Here is a 19,806-nt window from a genome sequence, read left to right as displayed (position 1 = left end):
TCATTTTTCGGTGAATATTTCTGTTGTGGCGTCGACAGAGAAATTTAACAACTTGCATCTTTTAACAGGTCCCAATGACTGTAGTTGCCATAAACGGGTACAAGTACTGGTACAGGCTACCATGTATTGGTACTGGTACCCAAGGGCTTAAAAACTTTCACCTACATTTTACTTGAAATGGAGTATGCCATCAAATTTTTTTATACGAGTTTCTAATAAACATTAATACAGTTGTTAAAAGAATTGGTATTGGCTTCCAAAAAATTGAAACAAAGTATATATTTTCAGAAAAATACTTACGAATTAAAATAGTCAAGCATGGATAATTAGTCAATTGTTATTCTATATATGTATTGTATTTTCTTTATAACATTTGAAAGTCTTAACTTAAATTGTGTTTTGTTAGTAATGCCATTGTTATTTATATGCAGAGATGTTGATAGAAGAAAGGGTTTGATATTGATTTATAATATGATAGAAATGAGCTTGATACTCATTTACAATTTAATAGGAAGGAATTTCTACTAGAGATGGTACTAGTTTCTAAAGTAATTGGTATGAGTTTTTTAAACATTTCTTACTTTCTAGTTATGACTTTTAAAATGAGTTCTATACCAATGTCTGGGACTGGTATGCCGTATATGTGATAAGGGTGTATCGAGTATCAATGCTGATGACTATGCCCAAAGTACATGCTAACTGTTGAGATTATAAAAAATAATATACAGGGAGTACCGGAACAAGGGGGGACAACTGGAAACAGGACACGCTAAACATATGAACCAAGTCGCTCGTAACTCAGCTCAATCAGCAATGAGCATGTTCAAGTTTATAAGAAAAGCTCATAATCGGCTCAATATGAGCTCATTATTGACCACTTTCGATCAGGCCTATAAATGGATCTGATCTATGGGCTGGCCAATTATGTAGCTTCCCAAATCCTATAAATGGAGCATGATTATGTAGCCCGAGCCATTCCGATGAACATGGGAAAAAAAGACGGGCGTTTGACTGGGCTCAGGATAGGCGATGTAAGGAAGAATTCCAAATTTGATCGGGACTACAACTTTGCCAAGTCAACTATATAGATTTGATCTCCAAAATCAAAATCAAAATCTAACCATTGGATCATGTTTAACATGATTTATGTACTTTATTCATGTGCTGATTAAAGTTGATTCCACCTTGATGGTTTAGGTCATTTATAAACCATCCTCGTCTTCATGAATTTTGAACCTCTGATTTTAATCTCAAGACATGTTGAAGATGACTAAACTTACTAACATGGTGAATACACTTAGTTAAACACAAGTATATGACAAGATCCAACAAGAGTGAGTACCACCAGGCCCACAAGGGCTCCACTCATCTGGAAGGGGCGACTTGTGAATGTTACCAAGTTAATGGGACATCACAAGTTCGAAATCCGCGGGTGAGGCCTTTGATTTCTCTACACCTACTAATGGCTTATGACATCTGGAATAAAAGTTTTTAAAGGTGGATTTGACATGTTTGAGTTATAGCTAGGGGTGTCAATCTGTTGGGTTTGGTTGGTAACCAGGTGGAACCTGACTTGGATCAGATTAATGGGTATGGTATTGGGTCCGAACCTTCAGGTCCAGGTCCAGACTAGGGTCTTATTATTTGTCACCATACCTGAGCCTTATTGGGTTTGGTTTGGGTCGGGTCCAGGTAAACCCGACCCGTTGATGCCCTTAGTTATAATGTCCACATGAGAGCGGATCACAATCACTTTTAGGAAAGTGATTTGGCATCCTCACATTATACAATATCCACAAAGACCATGAGGTCCTTGTGAGATGAATCAACGGACGGTGAGGATCTCAAATCACTTTTTTCAAGTGATTTGACATTCGCCAAATTCCACAAAAGAATTGGACCCATACCCGACTGGGCTTAGTATTGAACTTATCAACTGCATTATGAAAACTCTAAAAAAAAAAGAGAGGATTTTATCAATTGCATTAAAAAAAATAACTTATCTACATCCAAACTAAGGATGGCAGAAGAGAGGAGGAGGACAAGGTCTCCACCCCCACCCCGTCTAAAATTTTTTTCCTTCATCTTTGCACGGGTTTTGATTTTTAACCTTCATCCTCGGTCCATTTCCCATTTCATGTCCTCAAGTGTTTACTCGGTCCTTCCGCCACTGCCGCCTTCTGCCATAAGAAGAAAAAGATGATAGAAATGGGAGCTCATGCGGTTCATTAAAAGGAGAGAAAGGAAAGAAAAGAGATTCAAGAAAAGATTTTATATTAAGGTTAATATATATATATATATATATATATATATATATATATAGGTTTTTTTTAATATGTATAAAAGTATAATAGTAATTTCTTTAATGAGGATTGGGGACGAGGCAGGATGAGGGCAAAAGTAAGTCTGTCCCCGCTTCCATCCCTATACAGGTTTGATTTTAACCTTTATCCCCGGTCCAAATAGGGGCAAGGCGAGGTGGGGCCCCATTTTCCCCTTGTCCACTGCCATCCCTAATCCAAACCATAGTTACCAAGGGTACGTTGGGCTGCTTCTTTAAAAAAAAAATCACTTCATGGGTCTCAGCAAATTAGAAAGTGACTCATTTGCATTCACTTCATCACAGCTTAACTTAGCTGCATGTACAAATTAGATTCATTTTCTCATTCAATCAGAATGATCCAACCGAACGAGCCCCAAGAAAAAACCCAAATTGATACAGAAAGTGATGCGTGAAGCAAAAGCAGCGAAACAAGTGTTCAAAAAATAGGTGCAGGGGCTCTACTTGTCTGGCAGGATCAGTTAGTGCACGTCATTGTGTTGGGACGCTGCAAAGTAGTAAAAAAAGTAGGCAATGACTGCGACTAAAGGCACTTTTTTTTTTTAACAGACGAGATTGACCAACTTCAAGGCTTGTGGACACCCCCACCTTGTCTACTGATTGATGACTATGTGGCAAAGACAAGGACACCAACTGTTCTATTATACCAGTTTATGATGCGAGTTAACACATTTCTTATAAAAAGAGAATGCGGGAATAAAGATTTTATTGTTATTTTATTGAATAAAAATAGAATTTTGAATTATTGAAAATATTATTAAACTATTAAAATTCTTATAAGTAATAAAATATAGTCTATGCGTGTCATGGTTGTGCCCCGTTTCGTATCCCTAAACGTCTAGCCAAAGATGGAGCGCCCATGTGACATAGTCTAGTGCTGATCCAGCCAGCACTCACCTTTGAAGCCTAGTCGGTTACTAACCCAAATTGAGTTTGATTCTCACGGTTAGGGCTGATAAACAAGCTGAATGAGATGAGCTTGAAGTGTTGAAGCTTGGCTCATTCTTATAACAAGGTCGAGCTGGCCGAGCTAGCTTGTTTATAGAAAAATATATTGTTTTAAATCTGGAAGAAATAGTATTGCAGAAAGATTCATGTAATATATATATATATATATATATATATAATATTTATTACTACCTAACTAGCTTATATGAGTCGGAACCGAGTATCTATTGTTCATATTCAACTTGCCAAACCTAGTTTACAACTTTGAACGAGCTCTTTACAAGCCTAATGTGAGCCTAGCCACGAGCAACTCAGCTTGTTTTCCAGCCATACTCGCGGGTGCACATTCCTTGCCGTGAGGCTGAAGCTAGTGGGAAGGGGACCTGGTGCTTTGAAGCTTACTCAACCATTGAGATTGGTAGTTGTGCTACCGCCTAAGTCTTTGAGGGCTATCCATTAATGGTGTGAACAGGTCGGGTTTGGTTCAAACCCAGGTGGAATCCGACTTGGACCAGATTTTTGGGTATGGTATTGGGTTCAAACTTGGGTCTAATCGGGTCTACTATAAGAGAAACCATGCTCGGTTCCGATAAGGTAAAATAATATTTTTTATTATTTTTACATTGAAAAATTGTAGGTCTTAATCGGAACTCAGGTCAGGCCCTGGTCTGGTATAAAATTTCACAAACTATACCTGAGTCCATGTATTAATCGGACCTTTAGGTCGGGACCCGGGTCTTCTTATTTGTTACCATACCCGCACTCTATAGGGTTTGGTCCCGGTTGGGTCCAGGTAAATCCGACCCGTTGACACCCCCCTACTCCCCATCCAGTCAATGAATTATAAGATGCCAAATTACAGGATCGTATACTTTGGACGCAACATGACTAGCATGGGGTGTTGGAGCTGAGTTACAGGACAGTGGATTGGGTCAGGGGTATCTCTGATCCATGAAATGAACAACATCAACCACCAGAGGTCGGATCACCCATGTCATAGATGGGTCCCACTGTTCCCTTTCATAGCCTTTCATGCTTTAGATGAACGGCATCTAAGGCATGTAAAATGGTATAACTGAGGACATCGGAGAGACTTCTGATGGTAACGAGGTCAGGAGTATGCTCATCCGATCCGCATGTACCTGGATTGTTTTTAGGTTTCCAGCCTGGATCTGGATCAGATCTGTATACGTAAACATGTCAAAATAAGGAATCTTACCTGACAAGTCATGTGGGTCATGCCTATCCAGTTGCCAACCAGTGTCATGAATATCGCAGAGATTTTGAAAATCTCAGAATATTTTATGAGATTTACAGACTGTAAATACCAATGGTATCACTGGATTCTAAAATATTGCATATTTCCAATATACTATATATGATCTTATCACAAAATTATAAAAAAATATAGTTTCACATGTTCTTTACTATTCTCATATTTTTTAATTATAAATGTATCAGGTATTTTAGTGAAAAGGTTCCATTTATCGCTAGATTTTGCCTTGCCCAGAAATGAGCTATAGAGTAGATGCGAACAAAAGTTAAGTGTTTACTACAGCGACGGAAAGTGAGATTTTGGGGTGTTTTTCCTGACTTTTCAGGTCTTCAATATTTATGAAAATGTTAGACACCTTTCATTTTCAACCTTACAAAAACTATCTACGTGTTAGAATAGGCCGATCTAAGAGTCGATTCCTATAAAATCAAGATGGCCAGATTAAAAAAAAAAAACAAACAAAAAAAACTGGTTTGATAGTCGGGGGTTGGGGGGCAGCGCCCCCGAAAATTTCTTTTTTTGAGATAAAAATAAAAAATAGCTACAATTATTAATAAAAATCTATTTCATATGGACAAATCAAACTATTTGCTGCAGTCAGGGCTGGGCTACAAAATACAAAGAGGCCAAATCCAGAAAGTTTTCAAGATTTAGTTGTATACAGGCAGGATGCATGAAAAATTGGACTGCGTTGGAAAATCTAACTAGGATCCAAGTCCATATTGTATCGGATACAAACAAAACTATAAAATTTATTAGGGTTGGTTCAAATCCAGCTTTCTGTGAATCTGGGTGAGCTTGTCAGGAGGGTTTCTAAAATATTAAAAACCTGATTATTAACAGCCCTTACTGCAGAGAACATGGATCCCCAAGTAGCAGATTAGGACCCAGTCCAAATGGACCGGACCACTGTCTAAATTGAGCAAGGATGTTTCTTTTTTTATATTTACGCGGAGAAACCACCACCAAAATCAGAGACCTAGCCACGCTGGTTCTGCCTGCTGTAAGATCGCTGTCCTGACAGGGATATTTCTGGACAAGTTAATTTTTCTCTCACATTTCCACAGTTATCCATAGTAACAACTTAATAATTGAGGATAATAACAAAAAAACTACACATCATCTTTATCATTGGAAACTGGGTCCAATTATGTATAAATACCAAAGCAAAGCCACCAAAGAGGGGTTCAATAAAATCTGAGAGAGTGGAAGTTTGAGGTTGTGGAGAAAAGAAAAGAAAAAATCTGTAGCAAATCTTGAAGGGTGCCCTTCACCAACCCCACAACTCCCCTCCTTTTCCTTCTTTATAAGAGTGCACCAAAACCTTACATTATCTCAAAAGTCAAAAAAGTTAGAAACCTGCTTTTAGAGAGAGTTGCTGGTTCAGGATTGGTGATTGATTCTTTCTTGGGAGTGTATAACCATTGAGATGTTCAACTGCAATTTGAGGAGATAGTTCTACTGGGTAAGTCAAGTTCTCCATTATTGGTTTTTATATAAGATTTTTATGTTGATGGTATTGATCGCATCTCTCTCTCTCTCTCTCTCTCTCTCATCTTAAGAGCTTGTCTTCATGGCATTTGTTAGCATCCATCTTCTGCTATTGCTGTTGCTCTTGTTTTTGTGTAATGGGTGCATTCTTGAATCATCTCATGAGTCATGAGAAATACACAAGGATGGTTTTCTCTTTCAAAATCTAGCAATGGAGAAATATTGGATCATCTCATGTCTCAAAAGGATGGTTTTCCTTATAAAATCTATCTATGGAGGATTATTGATGGTTGTTTGGATAACGGGAACTTTTGCCTTTGAGATGGATTTTGCCTTCAAATGGCAAGTTTTGCTCCAATTGGGAAGATGGGTAGCTTCCTTTTTAGGTCTCACTGGGATGAAGGATATGTATTAATAGGAGCAAATATTTGGTGAAACTTGATCCAATTTTGAAAAGCGTGCCCGGGAGCCAGAGTTGTACCATTTATTATTAATTATCAAGGGTCAGAGGGCTCCTTCTGCTTCCTGCCCATGCTGTGCTCCTTAGCCCCACTTGCTGTGGGTAGGGCTGATTAACGAACCGAACACCTGTGACTCGGCTCTGTTTGGCTCATCACAAACTCGATTCGTAATCGGTTCGGATAGCTGGCAAGTCAAGTTACGAGCAGCTCGTGTAGCTTAAACGAGTCGAGCCCTAACATAGGTTGTTTGGCTCAGGAGAGCTCGTATAGATAAAAAAATATTTTTATGTAAAATATATATTTTAAGTATAATATATAAAAATTCATAAAATATATATAAACAAAGAGAAGGATGCATAAAAAATATATACACAAAATATAAACTATTAAGTATATATAATATATAAATTATAGATGTTTTAAGTGTAATATATAAAAAAAATATATTCTATATATAAACAGCACCAAAAGTTTTTACACGAGCCAGCTCGTGTTCTGACACTCGTCTCAATCAAGGACTAGCTGAGCTTGAGCTCGAGCTCGAGCTCGGCTTGCCTAAATACAAGCACGAGCTCCATTACCGAACATGCCCTGTTTGGTTCATGAAGCCCGTTTACCAGCCCTAGCTGTGGGCCAGATACCAGGCGGGCTCGAAAGATAGGATTCCGGACATCAGGTCCACCCTGGCCTAATCTTGGTCTATGGTGGTTAATAATCTAATTTTGGGGTTGAGTGGTCCTAGTTTTGGCCCTTTGCCTGTTCTTTGTAAGACATTCTGGTTTATGGGTGTGGGATCCAGACACTCGTTTGTAGTCCTGACTGTATTATTTTGAACTTTCAGCCATATAAAATTGTTTAAATGTGTCCCCCCTCTAAAAGGACAAAACTAGTTGTTCTGACTTGACTGACTTCCATATAAGCTAATGAAAAAAAGCAAAGGGACCTCTTTAGTCACACATTGACAAGGATAAACAAAAGAGGGAATTTTTTGTTTTTGGACAAAAGGGAAAACCCTCCATCACCATCACCGACACCTCATTGGCTGTCCTCTAGTTGTTAAAACCTTTGAGGTTTCTTCCCTGTCCACCGGTGTACACTCAGCTTCGACCTTCTTGTGTGGCAAGGAACACCACCCATGCATTTCGAACTTGTGACATCCCGTCAACTTGGTGACATTCACAAATGGCCCCAACCAGATGAGCAAAGCCCTTGTGGGCAAACTTAAAGATAGATAACTATATGGAATTGTAAAGGTGAGAAAGTCTCGGAAACGTGAGGCCTTGACTAAATAATCCACGTAAATAGTCATAAAGGTCCACAAATTAGAATATGCAATCTTATAATTGTTACCAATATTTTAATTATTACCCAACGACCGAAACGGTTTATGTATTAATTGGTGATCGGATACGGTTATCCGGATAACATGTCCCTAAACAGACTCCCCATTGTTGCTAAATTTGTAAAACTAATCCAGAAAGTCCTTTTTAATAAATTTTTTTCTGAGCTTTTTTTTAGTGCAACCTTCCTTCCTCAATCACATAAATAGATGCTGTTGAATTAAAAGCTCGTGCACTTCATATAGAACATCGGTCCATTCTTTTCATAGTTATTTTTTTTTCATTTTTTTTGTATAAGCAAATATTATTCTGTTGTACCAACAGGGGCTCCCCTTGTCTGGTAGGAGCAGCTAACCTTGTGTTGGGACGATTGCAGGTTCAAAATCCAATGGTATAGTTGTATAACTGGTAGGGGTCTGCCTAACCCCAACTTGCCTTTCAAATAAATAAATATATATATATATATATATATATATATATATATATATATATATATATATATATATATATATATATATATATATATATATATATATATTCTGCTGAGTACTAGAAACTCTTACAAACGATTCCCCAATTTTTTGTTTGTAATTACCATAATTACTGTGCACCTTCTCTTGTCATATAGGGCAGTTGTTTGTTAATTTTAGGAAATATTTACTATTTTGGACAAAGCACATGGCTTGCAGTGACAAAACATTGTTAAGGGCAAGGGCAACATGTTGGCCGTGAAAATATTGTTTTTTTCTAATAGAAATATTTGGGCAAAATTACTAAATTAAAAATATGAGCAAAAAATAAGTACATGCAAAAATTAGATTGGGTGATATTTCAACGATGTGATTTGAGTATGAATATAAATGTAGTGATAAAATCATGATATTATCATCTCAACGACAGGTGGGTAATATTGCGATATATTGAAAATATTATGATATATTAATTACTTAAAGCAGCGGCTAGAATATCTTTTTCATCGATGTTTTCAAAATATGATATTCCAAGATTTTCAACTCTTCTATCTATCGAAAAAAATCGAAAAAAAAGCTGCGGCTTTTTTCTATCCGTGTATGAAACGTGCTCCAATGGCCACAAATGTTTTCCTAAAGAAGCTTGGCATTATTTTGGACTGTGTTTGGGGGGAAGTCACATGGTTCCCCACCGAAAGCCGAAAGGTTTTCTTTGGGGAAAAAATATCCGGTGCCATCAAACACGCTCTTAAGGTGGTAACCGTCTGAGTTAACTTTTTATTCACCAAACTCTAGTTAATTAACATTTTAACCTTTGCTTTTACTTATTAAACATCATTTTTGTACTCTTTATAACTGACAAAACAAGTAATTGTAGACAGAAAGCTGCACATTTTTGTAAGGTGAGGCATCTTTTAAATATTTTAAAAATGAGGTGGCTAAAATTAATTCACCGTGTTCACCGCATATTGGTCACGTAAATGTAATCTACCTTTTTGTTACTTTATGTTGGTTGATAGTAAAATTTTTGCAGCACCTCTTTTTTCCTAAAGTAACTATACTCTCTTTCTTTTCTTGTTCACAATCCATCTATCATACATCATAATTCTTACTCTTATCATCCACTAAAGGTGCTTGCCCTAGTCAAATACACTCATTCTGCACTGTGGTTGTTTGTTACCTTTATGATTCAACTTGGTCACTTTTCTTTTCTTTTTCTTTTTTTCAATTTTTCTTTCATGATAATAAAGACTGAATTCAGTTTATCAATCGTTGAATCAGCAATGCCATATTTTTATCAGTTTCAAATGGCCCACTGTACAAATATTCCCTGTCAAGTTTGGTGTCTAACTTTACTTTTTGTATTTGGCTTCTAATCTCTACCGTATCTACTTTTTATTAGTTGCCCTTCTTTTCCCATCACTTGCAAGCTTACTCCTTAAACATACTAATAAACTAGGAAAGCCAATGGTCTTTTGAGTTTTATATGTTGTTTCTCTTGTGCAGACAAGGGACTTATCTTGAGATACAATGGAGCCTTACAGAGTGATGCTCGTCCTGGCTCTCATCCACACTTTGCTCTCAGTTAATGGAGTTAAAGCATCTCATCAGATCTTTGAAGAACTCCAATCTGTGCAGACAAACACTACTCAAAACCTACAGTATAGAACCAGTTATCACTTCCAACCACCAAGCCATTGGATCAATGGTATAACTCTGACCCTTTCTCCCGAGTAAATAAAGTGATCTGCAAACTCTCAATCTGTTGCTAACACATTCTTCTCCTCTTTTCTTTGACATGGCTTATGTGGGAGCTCAGATCCTAATGGTGAGTCAGCCTCCTATGTTCCAGTTATTTTACTCATCAATTATAAATAATAAAAAGAACTACAAAAAATGAATTGATCGGACTCTCTTTCCTTTCCTGTTTTGCAAATTTATAGTGAACTGACTTTTTTTTTTGCAAACTTCAGGCCCTATGTATTACAAGGGAGTCTACCATTTGTTTTATCAGTACAACCCATTTGGTGCTGTATGGGGCAACATTGTTTGGGCTCATTCAATATCCACAGACCTGATCAATTGGCTGCCTCTTGAACCAGCAATATATCCCACTGGGCCATTTGACATACAGGGTTGTTGGTCTGGCTCTGCTACCATCCTCCCAGGGGGCAAGCCTGCCATCTTATACACAGGAATAAACACAGCAGGCCAACAGGTTCAAAACATTGCCCTGCCCAAGAACCCATTTGACCCTTTTCTTAGGGAGTGGGTGAAGCCTTCTTACAACCCTTTGATGGCTCCCACTCCTCAAAACAAGATCAATGCTAGTTCATTTAGGGACCCCACTACAGCATGGCAGGGTCCAGATGGAATGTGGCGAGTCCTTGTGGGCAGCAAAAGAGGTCACAGGGGGATGGCTCTTCTTTACAGGAGCACGGATTTTATTCATTGGGTTAAAGCCCAACACTCTCTTCATTCCTCAGCAGGCACTGGTATGTGGGAGTGTCCCGACTTTTTCCCTGTTTCTCTTAGAGGTACTGAGGGATTGGATACCTCTGTTATTGGTAATCATGTGAAGCATGTACTGAAAGCAAGCTTGGATGATAAGAAGTATGAATACTACACTGTGGGGACATATTTGCATCAAGAAGACAAGTATATACCTGATAATAAGTCTGCCGATAATGCGAGCGGGCTGAGATATGATTATGGGAAGTTTTATGCCTCAAAAACATTCTATGATAGTGCCAAGAACAGAAGGATTCTCTTGGGGTGGATGAATGAATCAGACAGTGTGCCCAGTGATATGCTGAAAGGTTGGGCTGGTGTCCATGTAAGTCTGCCTGCAAGTTGATGATATAATGATGATTTGCACACAAGTATGCCTACAAAAGTTAATGATACAATGATGATTTGCATACCAATGCATGGGTGTTTGGCAGCACCTACTTATCTACAAAACTAGGATAGGCTTGGAAATTGCATTTTCCAAGTAATCTTAATTTTCTGGATAAGTTGGTGCATCCAAATAAGCCCCCCCAGAACAAAAAGCTCAACATGGGTATTGATTATTGTATCTACATTCTTCAAAACAGTGTCACCATATTTCTTATTTGTCTTGTAAAATGAAGAATTAATGGCGTCCTTGATTTTATTCATTTCAGTCGATTCCGAGAAGTATTTGGCTTGATCCAAGTGGAAGGCAGCTTGTTCAGTGGCCTGTTGAAGAAATTGAAGCTCTACGCGGAGAACAATACGACATTCAGAATAAACAGATTAAGAGCGGGTCTGTTGTTGAGGTTCCAATAGTAAAGGCATCACAGGTAGAATTCTCATTCTAGTTGTATCAAGAGAGAAATATGGTTCTATAAGCCTAGTGTTACTTTCATATACTCTGACTCAAGCATTTCGATGGAGCCTTTGCATTGTGCCAAAGGATCTGAATTTGGTGATATTGGTTTGATCGGTTCTTTTTCAGGCAGATGTAGAAGTTACTTTTAAATTGCATGGCTTAGATGAGGCTGACGTTCTGGACCCAAGCTTAGTGAACCCACAATTGATATGCAGTGAGAAGGGTGCCTCAGTTAAGGGTGGAGTTGGGCCTTTTGGCCTATTGGTTTTGGCTTCCAAAGACTTGCAGGAGCAGACTGCAGTCTTCTTTAGGGTGTTCAAGGGTCAAGGCAATAAACATGCGGTAGTCATGTGTAGTGACCAAAGCAGGTAAGTCCACAATTAGACTCTTTCTCTTGCTCCTTTTTTCTTTTTCCCTCTTTCAGTTGCACAAGGTCGGACATACTCAGAATGTGTAGACTGAAGTTACACATAATGCAGGTCAACATTGGCAACCGATGTGGATAAAACTACATATGGTGGCTTTGTAGATGTGGATCTAACGGATGGGAAGTTGTCTCTACGTACTTTGGTATGTTACTAGTTTTTATTTTTTTGCCTTTATTTTTTTTCATAGTTACTGCATTTGCATGATCTTGGTCATGGACCAATATGATGAATTGGGACCAATTTCATGATTTTTTTTCCATGAGGAATGGGAAACCACACCCGGGATCAGAGACCTAGTCTTGTTGGCTAAGCATGCCATACTTAAAGGTCGCTTTCCTGATGGTGTAAACTTTTTTCTTTCTCCCATGAACTCCAACTTGCTTACTGCAAGCATAATATACATGATTCACGAGCTTCTTTTCTGAAGCTATATCCCACACATGCCCCCTTAAATTGGTCTTTGTGTTAATTTTCAAGCTAAATGGAAGACTCTTTTTTGCTTAAAAGAAGCCCTTAGCTTGCACTGTGAAATTAGAGTGTGCTATTTTAGCTGATCATTGAGCAAATTTGGGATATTGAATAGCCATTAATGAGGCTTTATGGATTCAATAATTTGTTGTAGATCGATCACTCTATCGTGGAGAGTTTCGGTGCGGGCGGAAAGACTTGCATTACTGCAAGAGTTTACCCCGAGAAGGCCGTCGGAGATGATGCACGACTCTTTGTGTTCAACAACGGAGCTGCCACAGTTAGCATCTCGAGATTGAGTGCATGGACGATGTCGAAACCGTCCATTAACTGATTATAAGAAAGAGATCAAAACTATTTAAAGATTATTTTTAGCTTTTTTTTTTCATTTCTCTTCTGCTATGGACTTTGATTCATGCCCATGTTCCTCTACGCCAGTTACTAAAACTAGTGCTGAATTAGTTCATACAATAAAAAAGCATTAAGATGTAGCTTCCCAATGGCCCCAAGGGGGGTTGGCGTAGTGGGGTGTGTCCTTGGCTGCTACATGGGCAGTCAAGTTTCAATTTTCATGGCCATCACCTATTTGCGCAAGCCAACGCCTAGCATAAGCCCCGGGAGCAGGGGTTCTAGCCTCAGAGTTTTACACTGTCGGCACGACATAGGTATGGCAGACTGAGCCATTGCGACCAGGACTTCGTGCTGGGTGCAATTTCTTTGGGTCATAAATCCCCCAAAAATGTAGCTTTCCAATGTAGACTTTTTTTTTTCTCTTTTTCTTTGGTTGGAATTTTTCATGAATAATCTTCATGTCGCCTGGTAGATTCATCGCACCGCAACCTAATGGTAAAATTGGGTTGAAATCAGGCAGGGTGACAATTGAATATGACCGGATATCCTCTCGATTAAGTGTGGTCATGGGGTTGGGTTGGCCTGGTTGAATGCTTGTGGCTTCTTTTGGGTTTGTGGAATTTGGGTGGGAATTGAAGCTAAATTACATCAAATTTCTGGTTTAGCAACACGGGATGAAAGAATTTTGTTGGGAACCTATTGCAGGTATACCAAAACTTCGTAAATCTGAACACAGCCTTGGAGCACGATGGGCCAGGACTCGACCCTCAACCATTTATTACCCGACCAAACTCCTACAGATCGGATATATATATATATATATATATATATATATATATATATATATATATATATATATATATATAAAAGAACTGAACATATTAGGCTCCATTTTTCATTTTGCCCCGTTCTGTCCCATAGTTTTGAAGTATTTTATGATAGATCTAACCATTAGATGTGTTCAGAATGTTCTATTTAGTGGGAATCAACTCTTAGATCATGTTTGTTCAACAAAAAAACATATTTTTATGAGCGGGGAAAAACTAGTACCTTCATAGCCATTGATTTTGGATCACCAGAAAAAACTGTATACAAGTTAGATTAGGGTGATCCAAAAGCCGGTTCCCACTAAACAAAACCTATAGATCACACCTATGGTGCTAGAAGTGAGAAAAAATACCAAAAACTATGATTTTTGAGGGAACAGAACGGAAAAGAATGAGAAGGCAGGCAAAATGAGCGCATTACTCTCTCTCTCTCTCTCTCTCTCTCTCTATATATATATATATATATATATATATATATATATATATATAAGAACTGAACATATTAGACCCCATTTCTCATTCTGCCCCCGAGTTTTTAAGTGTTTTATGATAGATCTGAACCGTTAGATATGTTTAGCATGCTCAATTTAGTGGGAATCTACCATTGGATCATGTTTTCTGGACGAAAAACATGATTTATGAGACGAGAAAACCGGTACCTTCATAGCCATTGATTTTGGATCACTGAAAAACCTGTATACAGGTCAGATTCCGATGATCCAAAAGCCGGCGCCCACTAAACAAAATCTATAGATAACATCTATGGTGGTGGATGTGAGAAAAAAATACTAAAAAATGCAATTTTGAGGGGACAGAATGGGGAAGAACGAGAAAGTGGGCAGAGCCAGTGCATTACTGGCATATATATATATATATATATATATATATATATATATATATATATATATAGAGAGAGAGAGAGAGAGAGAGAGAGAGAGAGAGAGAGAGAGAGAGAGAGAGGTGCTTAATGAAAACACACCTATGTTGAGCGTCCATTGTGTGCGCGATGGACGTTCAATGTTTCTTTGTGCAAAAATGCACAAAAAGAGGCCTTGGTGCCAAGCGCAACTAAAGGTTTCAGTTCTGCTGGACCTTTAGTGGCACTTTAAAACACTGCTAAAAACATTTTTATAATATGGGCTTTTAGTGGCGCTTCAGAAGTGCGCTAAAGTCACTTTTTGTATTTTTGTGTTTTTTGTGGGTTGACCGTCCATCACGGATGGATTATGCACGTGATGGACGGTCAATGCGTGTGTGTTTTCATCAAACACGGATGTGTTTGGCATGATAATTTACTAGAAATCGACGCTTGGATCATGAATTTTGGATAGAAAAAATGGTATTTGGAGTCTTTAAAATTTATGAAAATTGTAGGCCGCTGATTTTTTTAAACTTATAAAAACCTATTTGTGCATCTGAATCAAACATATGTAGAGTCGAAATTTTGAAAAAACACCAAAAATCCAATAAAAAGTCCATTTGAAAGGTTTTGATAGGGTTTTCCATTGGGGAGGTTTTCAAAATCATATATATACTGATTAATTCAGTTGAGATTTCTAATTGGTGTATCTGCTTTATTGTTGCACATTTCATTGTGGGAAATTGAAACTTTTTATTTTTCTCAAATTTTTACCCACAAAATGCCGGCAATAAAACTAATTACAATTAGAAATTTTTACAATGAAAACAAAAAAGAATTCTGAAAATGTTCAAGCTTTTATCAGCCACAAAAATATTATTATTATTTTTTTGTAATTTTTCAAAAAAAAACACCGAAACTTGTAACACTGCTCCAAGGTCAATTATCATTTCACGTCATGACATGCTACACAGCAGTTACGAGACGTCCCCGCATACATACTAGCGAAAAGCGAATGCTCGACTGCCCCCTGTTGTGTTGGTTACCATACGCAAAATTGCTAGGAAAATAATTCTAGATTACATAATTTTCTGCATTTTCTACTAGCTCTCATTACGACACCTCTTTGGATATATTTGGATGGTACAACATGTATGTGGTGGAGTATGTAAAGAGAAAAACACTTCCCCACCCATAAAATATGAGAAAAAGTTTGTGAAATATCACTTTTTTATTACTTTTAAAAAAAAAATTATAACTGAAGAAACTGCACCAAGACACGAAGACCTAATCGCGCTGGCTCAGCCTGCCATTCCTACGGTTGTCGTGCCGGCAGCGTAAAACTCCCAAGGCTAGGACCCCAACCCCCGGGACCTATGCTATGCGATGGCTTGCGCAGAGGGGTGATGCCCATGAGCATCAAATCTTGACTGGCCGTCTAGCAGCCAAGGCCCCAACCCCACACGCCAATCCCCTTGGGGCACTCTTTTATCACTTGAATTAATATATCACAATCTATATGTTTTTATAAGAAAAATCTTAGAAAAACTACCGTTTTGTTCTTCTTACATATTTTAGTTAGTTTGTATTTTGAAAATTATATTTTGACAATTGAAATTTTAAAAAATCTCCTGAAAATTTCATGCTGATAGATTCCTCTTGTTAAGATTTCTCATTTTGTGAGAAACAAGTAATTACTAGCTATTTTTACAAGAAAAATGCATTAATAATATTAAGCAAATTCTATACTACTTATGAAGGAGTGATGAGGGGCATTAAAAAGCCTAAAGTTAGTTGTATTATTATAACATTTTAAAAATGACAAAGAGGAGTAGTTGGGTTTTCATGTAATTTATTCAATTTTTTTAATAGGACTATCACGTCAGGCAACATTTTGTTGAATGACAAGTTAAGTGTTATGATTTTTTAATGTCTTCTAATAGAGAGAAAAATTAAGAAGGCTACTTACACGGAGAGAGAGAGAGATGTCAATGTATTGGATTTTATCCGACCTCTAACCGAATCGAACTCCATTTATTCTAATTTGGTAAGCCAAATCCATATCCAATTATAATTCGCAGGTAGTTTTGATTTTTTGCTACTGAATCTGATGAATATTCAGATTTGACGAATATCCAAATCTGTTGACATGTAAAAAACTGGATTTGGTATGAGATTTTCACTCTTTGGATCTGAGTCAAATTCACGGTTTAGCCAACATCCGATTTGTTGGATATGGTATTGGCTAAATCTGACCTAAATCCATGCCATTTACATTCCTATTACTGGATTAAGATTTAGTCATCATGTTTGATCTGCGGGTTCATGTTTGTTTGCTTTTGCTTATCATGTTTGATTTGTGTGTAGATGTCCCATTCGTAGGGACAGGCGTTTTTTGGTATATATGCATTTACCAGATGAGCACTCATATATTTGGTTCCATACTCCAAATATGACTTTTTTTTAAAAAGGCAAGTTGGGGTTAGGCAGATTGCTACCAGTTATACAGCGATATCACTGGGATTTGAACTTGCAACCTCCCAACACAAGGTGACTTGCATTAACTACTCCTACCAGACAAGCGGTTTTCCCTAGTAAGAAACTTGCATTAATTTCTCATATAAACATCTCCCTAGTACGACTGCCAACCTATATTTATTCTTCCCTAGAGAAACCCAACTAGGTAAAAGTATGTCCATGTTAATTAATACTCATATCAAATAATCCCGTAAGATAAGATATTAAAACAAGAAAACAAGGTAGATGAGGTGTTTTGATATGCAAATACATTGATATGGTATGTCTTCAAGGAGGGGCCTGACATCAACAGCCACTCCCTATATTAAGGCCACTTATCTTGCCTTAGCTTAGATAAACAAGGGCACTACTCAACAATGGAAAGGGCCACTTTCTTCTGTTCTCTCATCCTCCTCTCTCTCATGATCCTAGTGCTTCCTTCAATTTCCCTTGCTGATGATGGCACTGCAACCTACTACACACCACCTTATGTTCGTAAGTATCACACACCCAAGTTTGCCAATATTGGTGACCCTGTGGGGTACAACTAACAATATGGCCCCTCAATTCTAACCAAGTTTGCAAATGAGTTCAAGCTAGGCTGGAACCATGATGGATCAAGTCCTGCGTCTGATCCCTCAAGTCGACAGCGGAACATGTTCATATTGTATATAACTGATTCTTCGCTTTTCAATCTCCACCGCACATCTCGCTCGATAGAGATGTGCGAGGGCCCCGTGTCATAGTTCTCAAGTGAGATGTACCGTGGAGATTGAATATACCATTCATTTGCTACATACAATATGGCCTCATCTGCTCTCCCTCAAAGTCAACAATTTCAGATAGGGATGAAAATGGGTTGGATCCAGGATAGAGGTTTTTGCATGTTTTTGGTTGTTTCGGATCCAATTCCCGGTCCAAATTAATTCTCATGTAGTTAGCTGTTCTCGATCCAAACTGTTTGCATCCTTAATTTCAGATTGGTGGGATCCAGCACACCGATATGTTCCAAGCTATTTGGCAGAAAAAGAAAAGCATATTTTTGTTCCCAAGCTACATTAATTTAGCAGGTTGCCTTCTATTTTGGGTCCATATCCAATTCTAAATGTCCAAATTTTGTCCGGGTCCTATACCGCTTAAATACTGGCCAGCTACAAAGCCTATAGACATAATGGACCTTGATCCATTGTACTCTGGCCAATTGGATCCCGATCCATCTGTGTACCTATTTCCAAGGCAGCCTTGGAGTTCTTTGGGACAAGAAGCCTGTGCAGCTTTGACGTTTATAGCAGCAGCGATGGACAATACGGGTGTTTATCATAATCCAAGCAACTCGGTCAGAGTCAGCCGATTCAAATCGAATTTGCTTGAGGTTGAGTCAAGCCCACCTCAAAAAATCGGCCATTTCAACTACGATTAGCTGTGAATCAGGCAGAAACGGCTAGATTAAGTCTTAATCAGGGTTGAATTGGCTCTTTTGTTTCATTACTTATTTAACTTTTTAAAAATAAAATTGACCGATACATCTTGGTTTGGTTGGAGCCTCAGTGTTATCAGAATTGAAGCGAATTGGCCAAAATCGAATCAACAAAAAATTGATTCGCTTCAAGTTGATTCGAGCCTGATTCTGCTCGAAATGGCCGATTCTCTGAATCGTTTTGAAAACCATCGGGTCCGAAACTGATTCTAATAATGAATAGAATAAAGAATGCCGTTTTGAGGATGCAATACATGTATCATGCCTAAGGGCTTGGGTGTGGGTGATCTTACTTGGGGTTTGCCTATCCATTAAGTGATCCAGTTCTCGGTGAGGGTTCCTCGTCGTCGTCATCGTCATCGTCATCATCATCATCATATATATATATATATATATTTCACACTTCATACAGAAATCAATTGATACATAATTGGTGTACAGCAAGTGAATGCTTTGGGTACGAGGACCATGGGGTGATGATCGCGGCAGCGAGTGATGAGATATGGGACAGTGGTGCAGCCTGCGGCGCCTTCTACTCGGTGACATGCACGGATGATTCAGGGGCCTGCGCGGTAAGTGGTACTAGTGTAGTGGTCAAGATCGTCCACTATTGCTCCCCTGGCTGCGCAGCAACCCTCGCCTTGTCATTCGAAGCCTTCTCCTCCATTGCTGACCCAAACGCTGGAGTCATCAGCATCAGCTATGTGCCGTAAGAATCTGAACAACCAACTTTGCTCATGAACTAAACGTATGCCGATTGGAAGAATTAGTATTGGGGTTCAGATATACTTTTATATATGTATGAATCGGACATCCAAAAGTCAGTTCCCACTAAACAAAACTTGTAGATCACATTTATTTATGGTGTTAGATGTAAGAAAAAAACCCGAACAAAGAGATCGTTTGCAATGCTGTTTATTAATTTTTGCTTTCTCTGAGTTGATAAGAATGGGAGCTGATAATGGTTGGTGTGCAGGGTTTGACGTTTTCTGACAGCAATTGTGAGATGAGGATAGATATGTTTTTGGTGAGTTTTATTATGGTAGCTGCTGCTGCTGATGATGAAGAGTTCACTGCTGCCATTACACTTTGGTGTAACTTCTATACTGTTCTGTTGCCGTTTCTCTTGTAAATGTAATTACTATCATCCTTGCCTCCTGACAATAAGATTAAAATAACATCTCTTTCTCTTGTTTA

At 38.2% G+C, this 19,806-nt stretch overlaps 2 protein-coding genes across 2 annotated transcripts; both read left to right on the top strand.

The window, feature by feature from the left end:
- Positions 1 to 10,305: 10,305 nt before the first annotated feature.
- LOC149847806 (beta-fructofuranosidase, insoluble isoenzyme 1-like) lies at positions 10,306 to 13,076 on the top strand. Its single transcript, XM_090009504.1, has 5 exons — positions 10,306 to 11,163; positions 11,495 to 11,653; positions 11,809 to 12,050; positions 12,162 to 12,252; positions 12,733 to 13,076. Exons 1-5 carry the CDS (start codon positions 10,306 to 10,308, stop codon positions 12,910 to 12,912), a joined length of 1,530 nt encoding a protein of 509 aa, XP_089865630.1. The 3' UTR covers positions 12,913 to 13,076.
- Positions 13,077 to 17,489: 4,413 nt separating this feature from the next.
- Positions 17,490 to 19,806, top strand: LOC149847805 (EG45-like domain containing protein). The gene is made up of 3 exons (XM_090009500.1): positions 17,490 to 17,627; positions 19,051 to 19,318; positions 19,586 to 19,806. Exons 1-3 carry the CDS (start codon positions 17,510 to 17,512, stop codon positions 19,590 to 19,592), a joined length of 393 nt encoding a protein of 130 aa, XP_089865626.1. The 5' UTR covers positions 17,490 to 17,509; the 3' UTR covers positions 19,593 to 19,806.

The sequence above is a fragment of the Nuphar pumila genome, chromosome 1, assembly GCF_984573655.1.
Source record: "Nuphar pumila chromosome 1, dmNupPumi1.hap1.1, whole genome shotgun sequence".
Classification (NCBI taxonomy): domain Eukaryota; kingdom Viridiplantae; phylum Streptophyta; class Magnoliopsida; order Nymphaeales; family Nymphaeaceae; genus Nuphar; species Nuphar pumila.
Note: the sequence above shows the minus strand (reverse complement) of the source record. Positions and strands in the feature narration are given on the sequence as shown.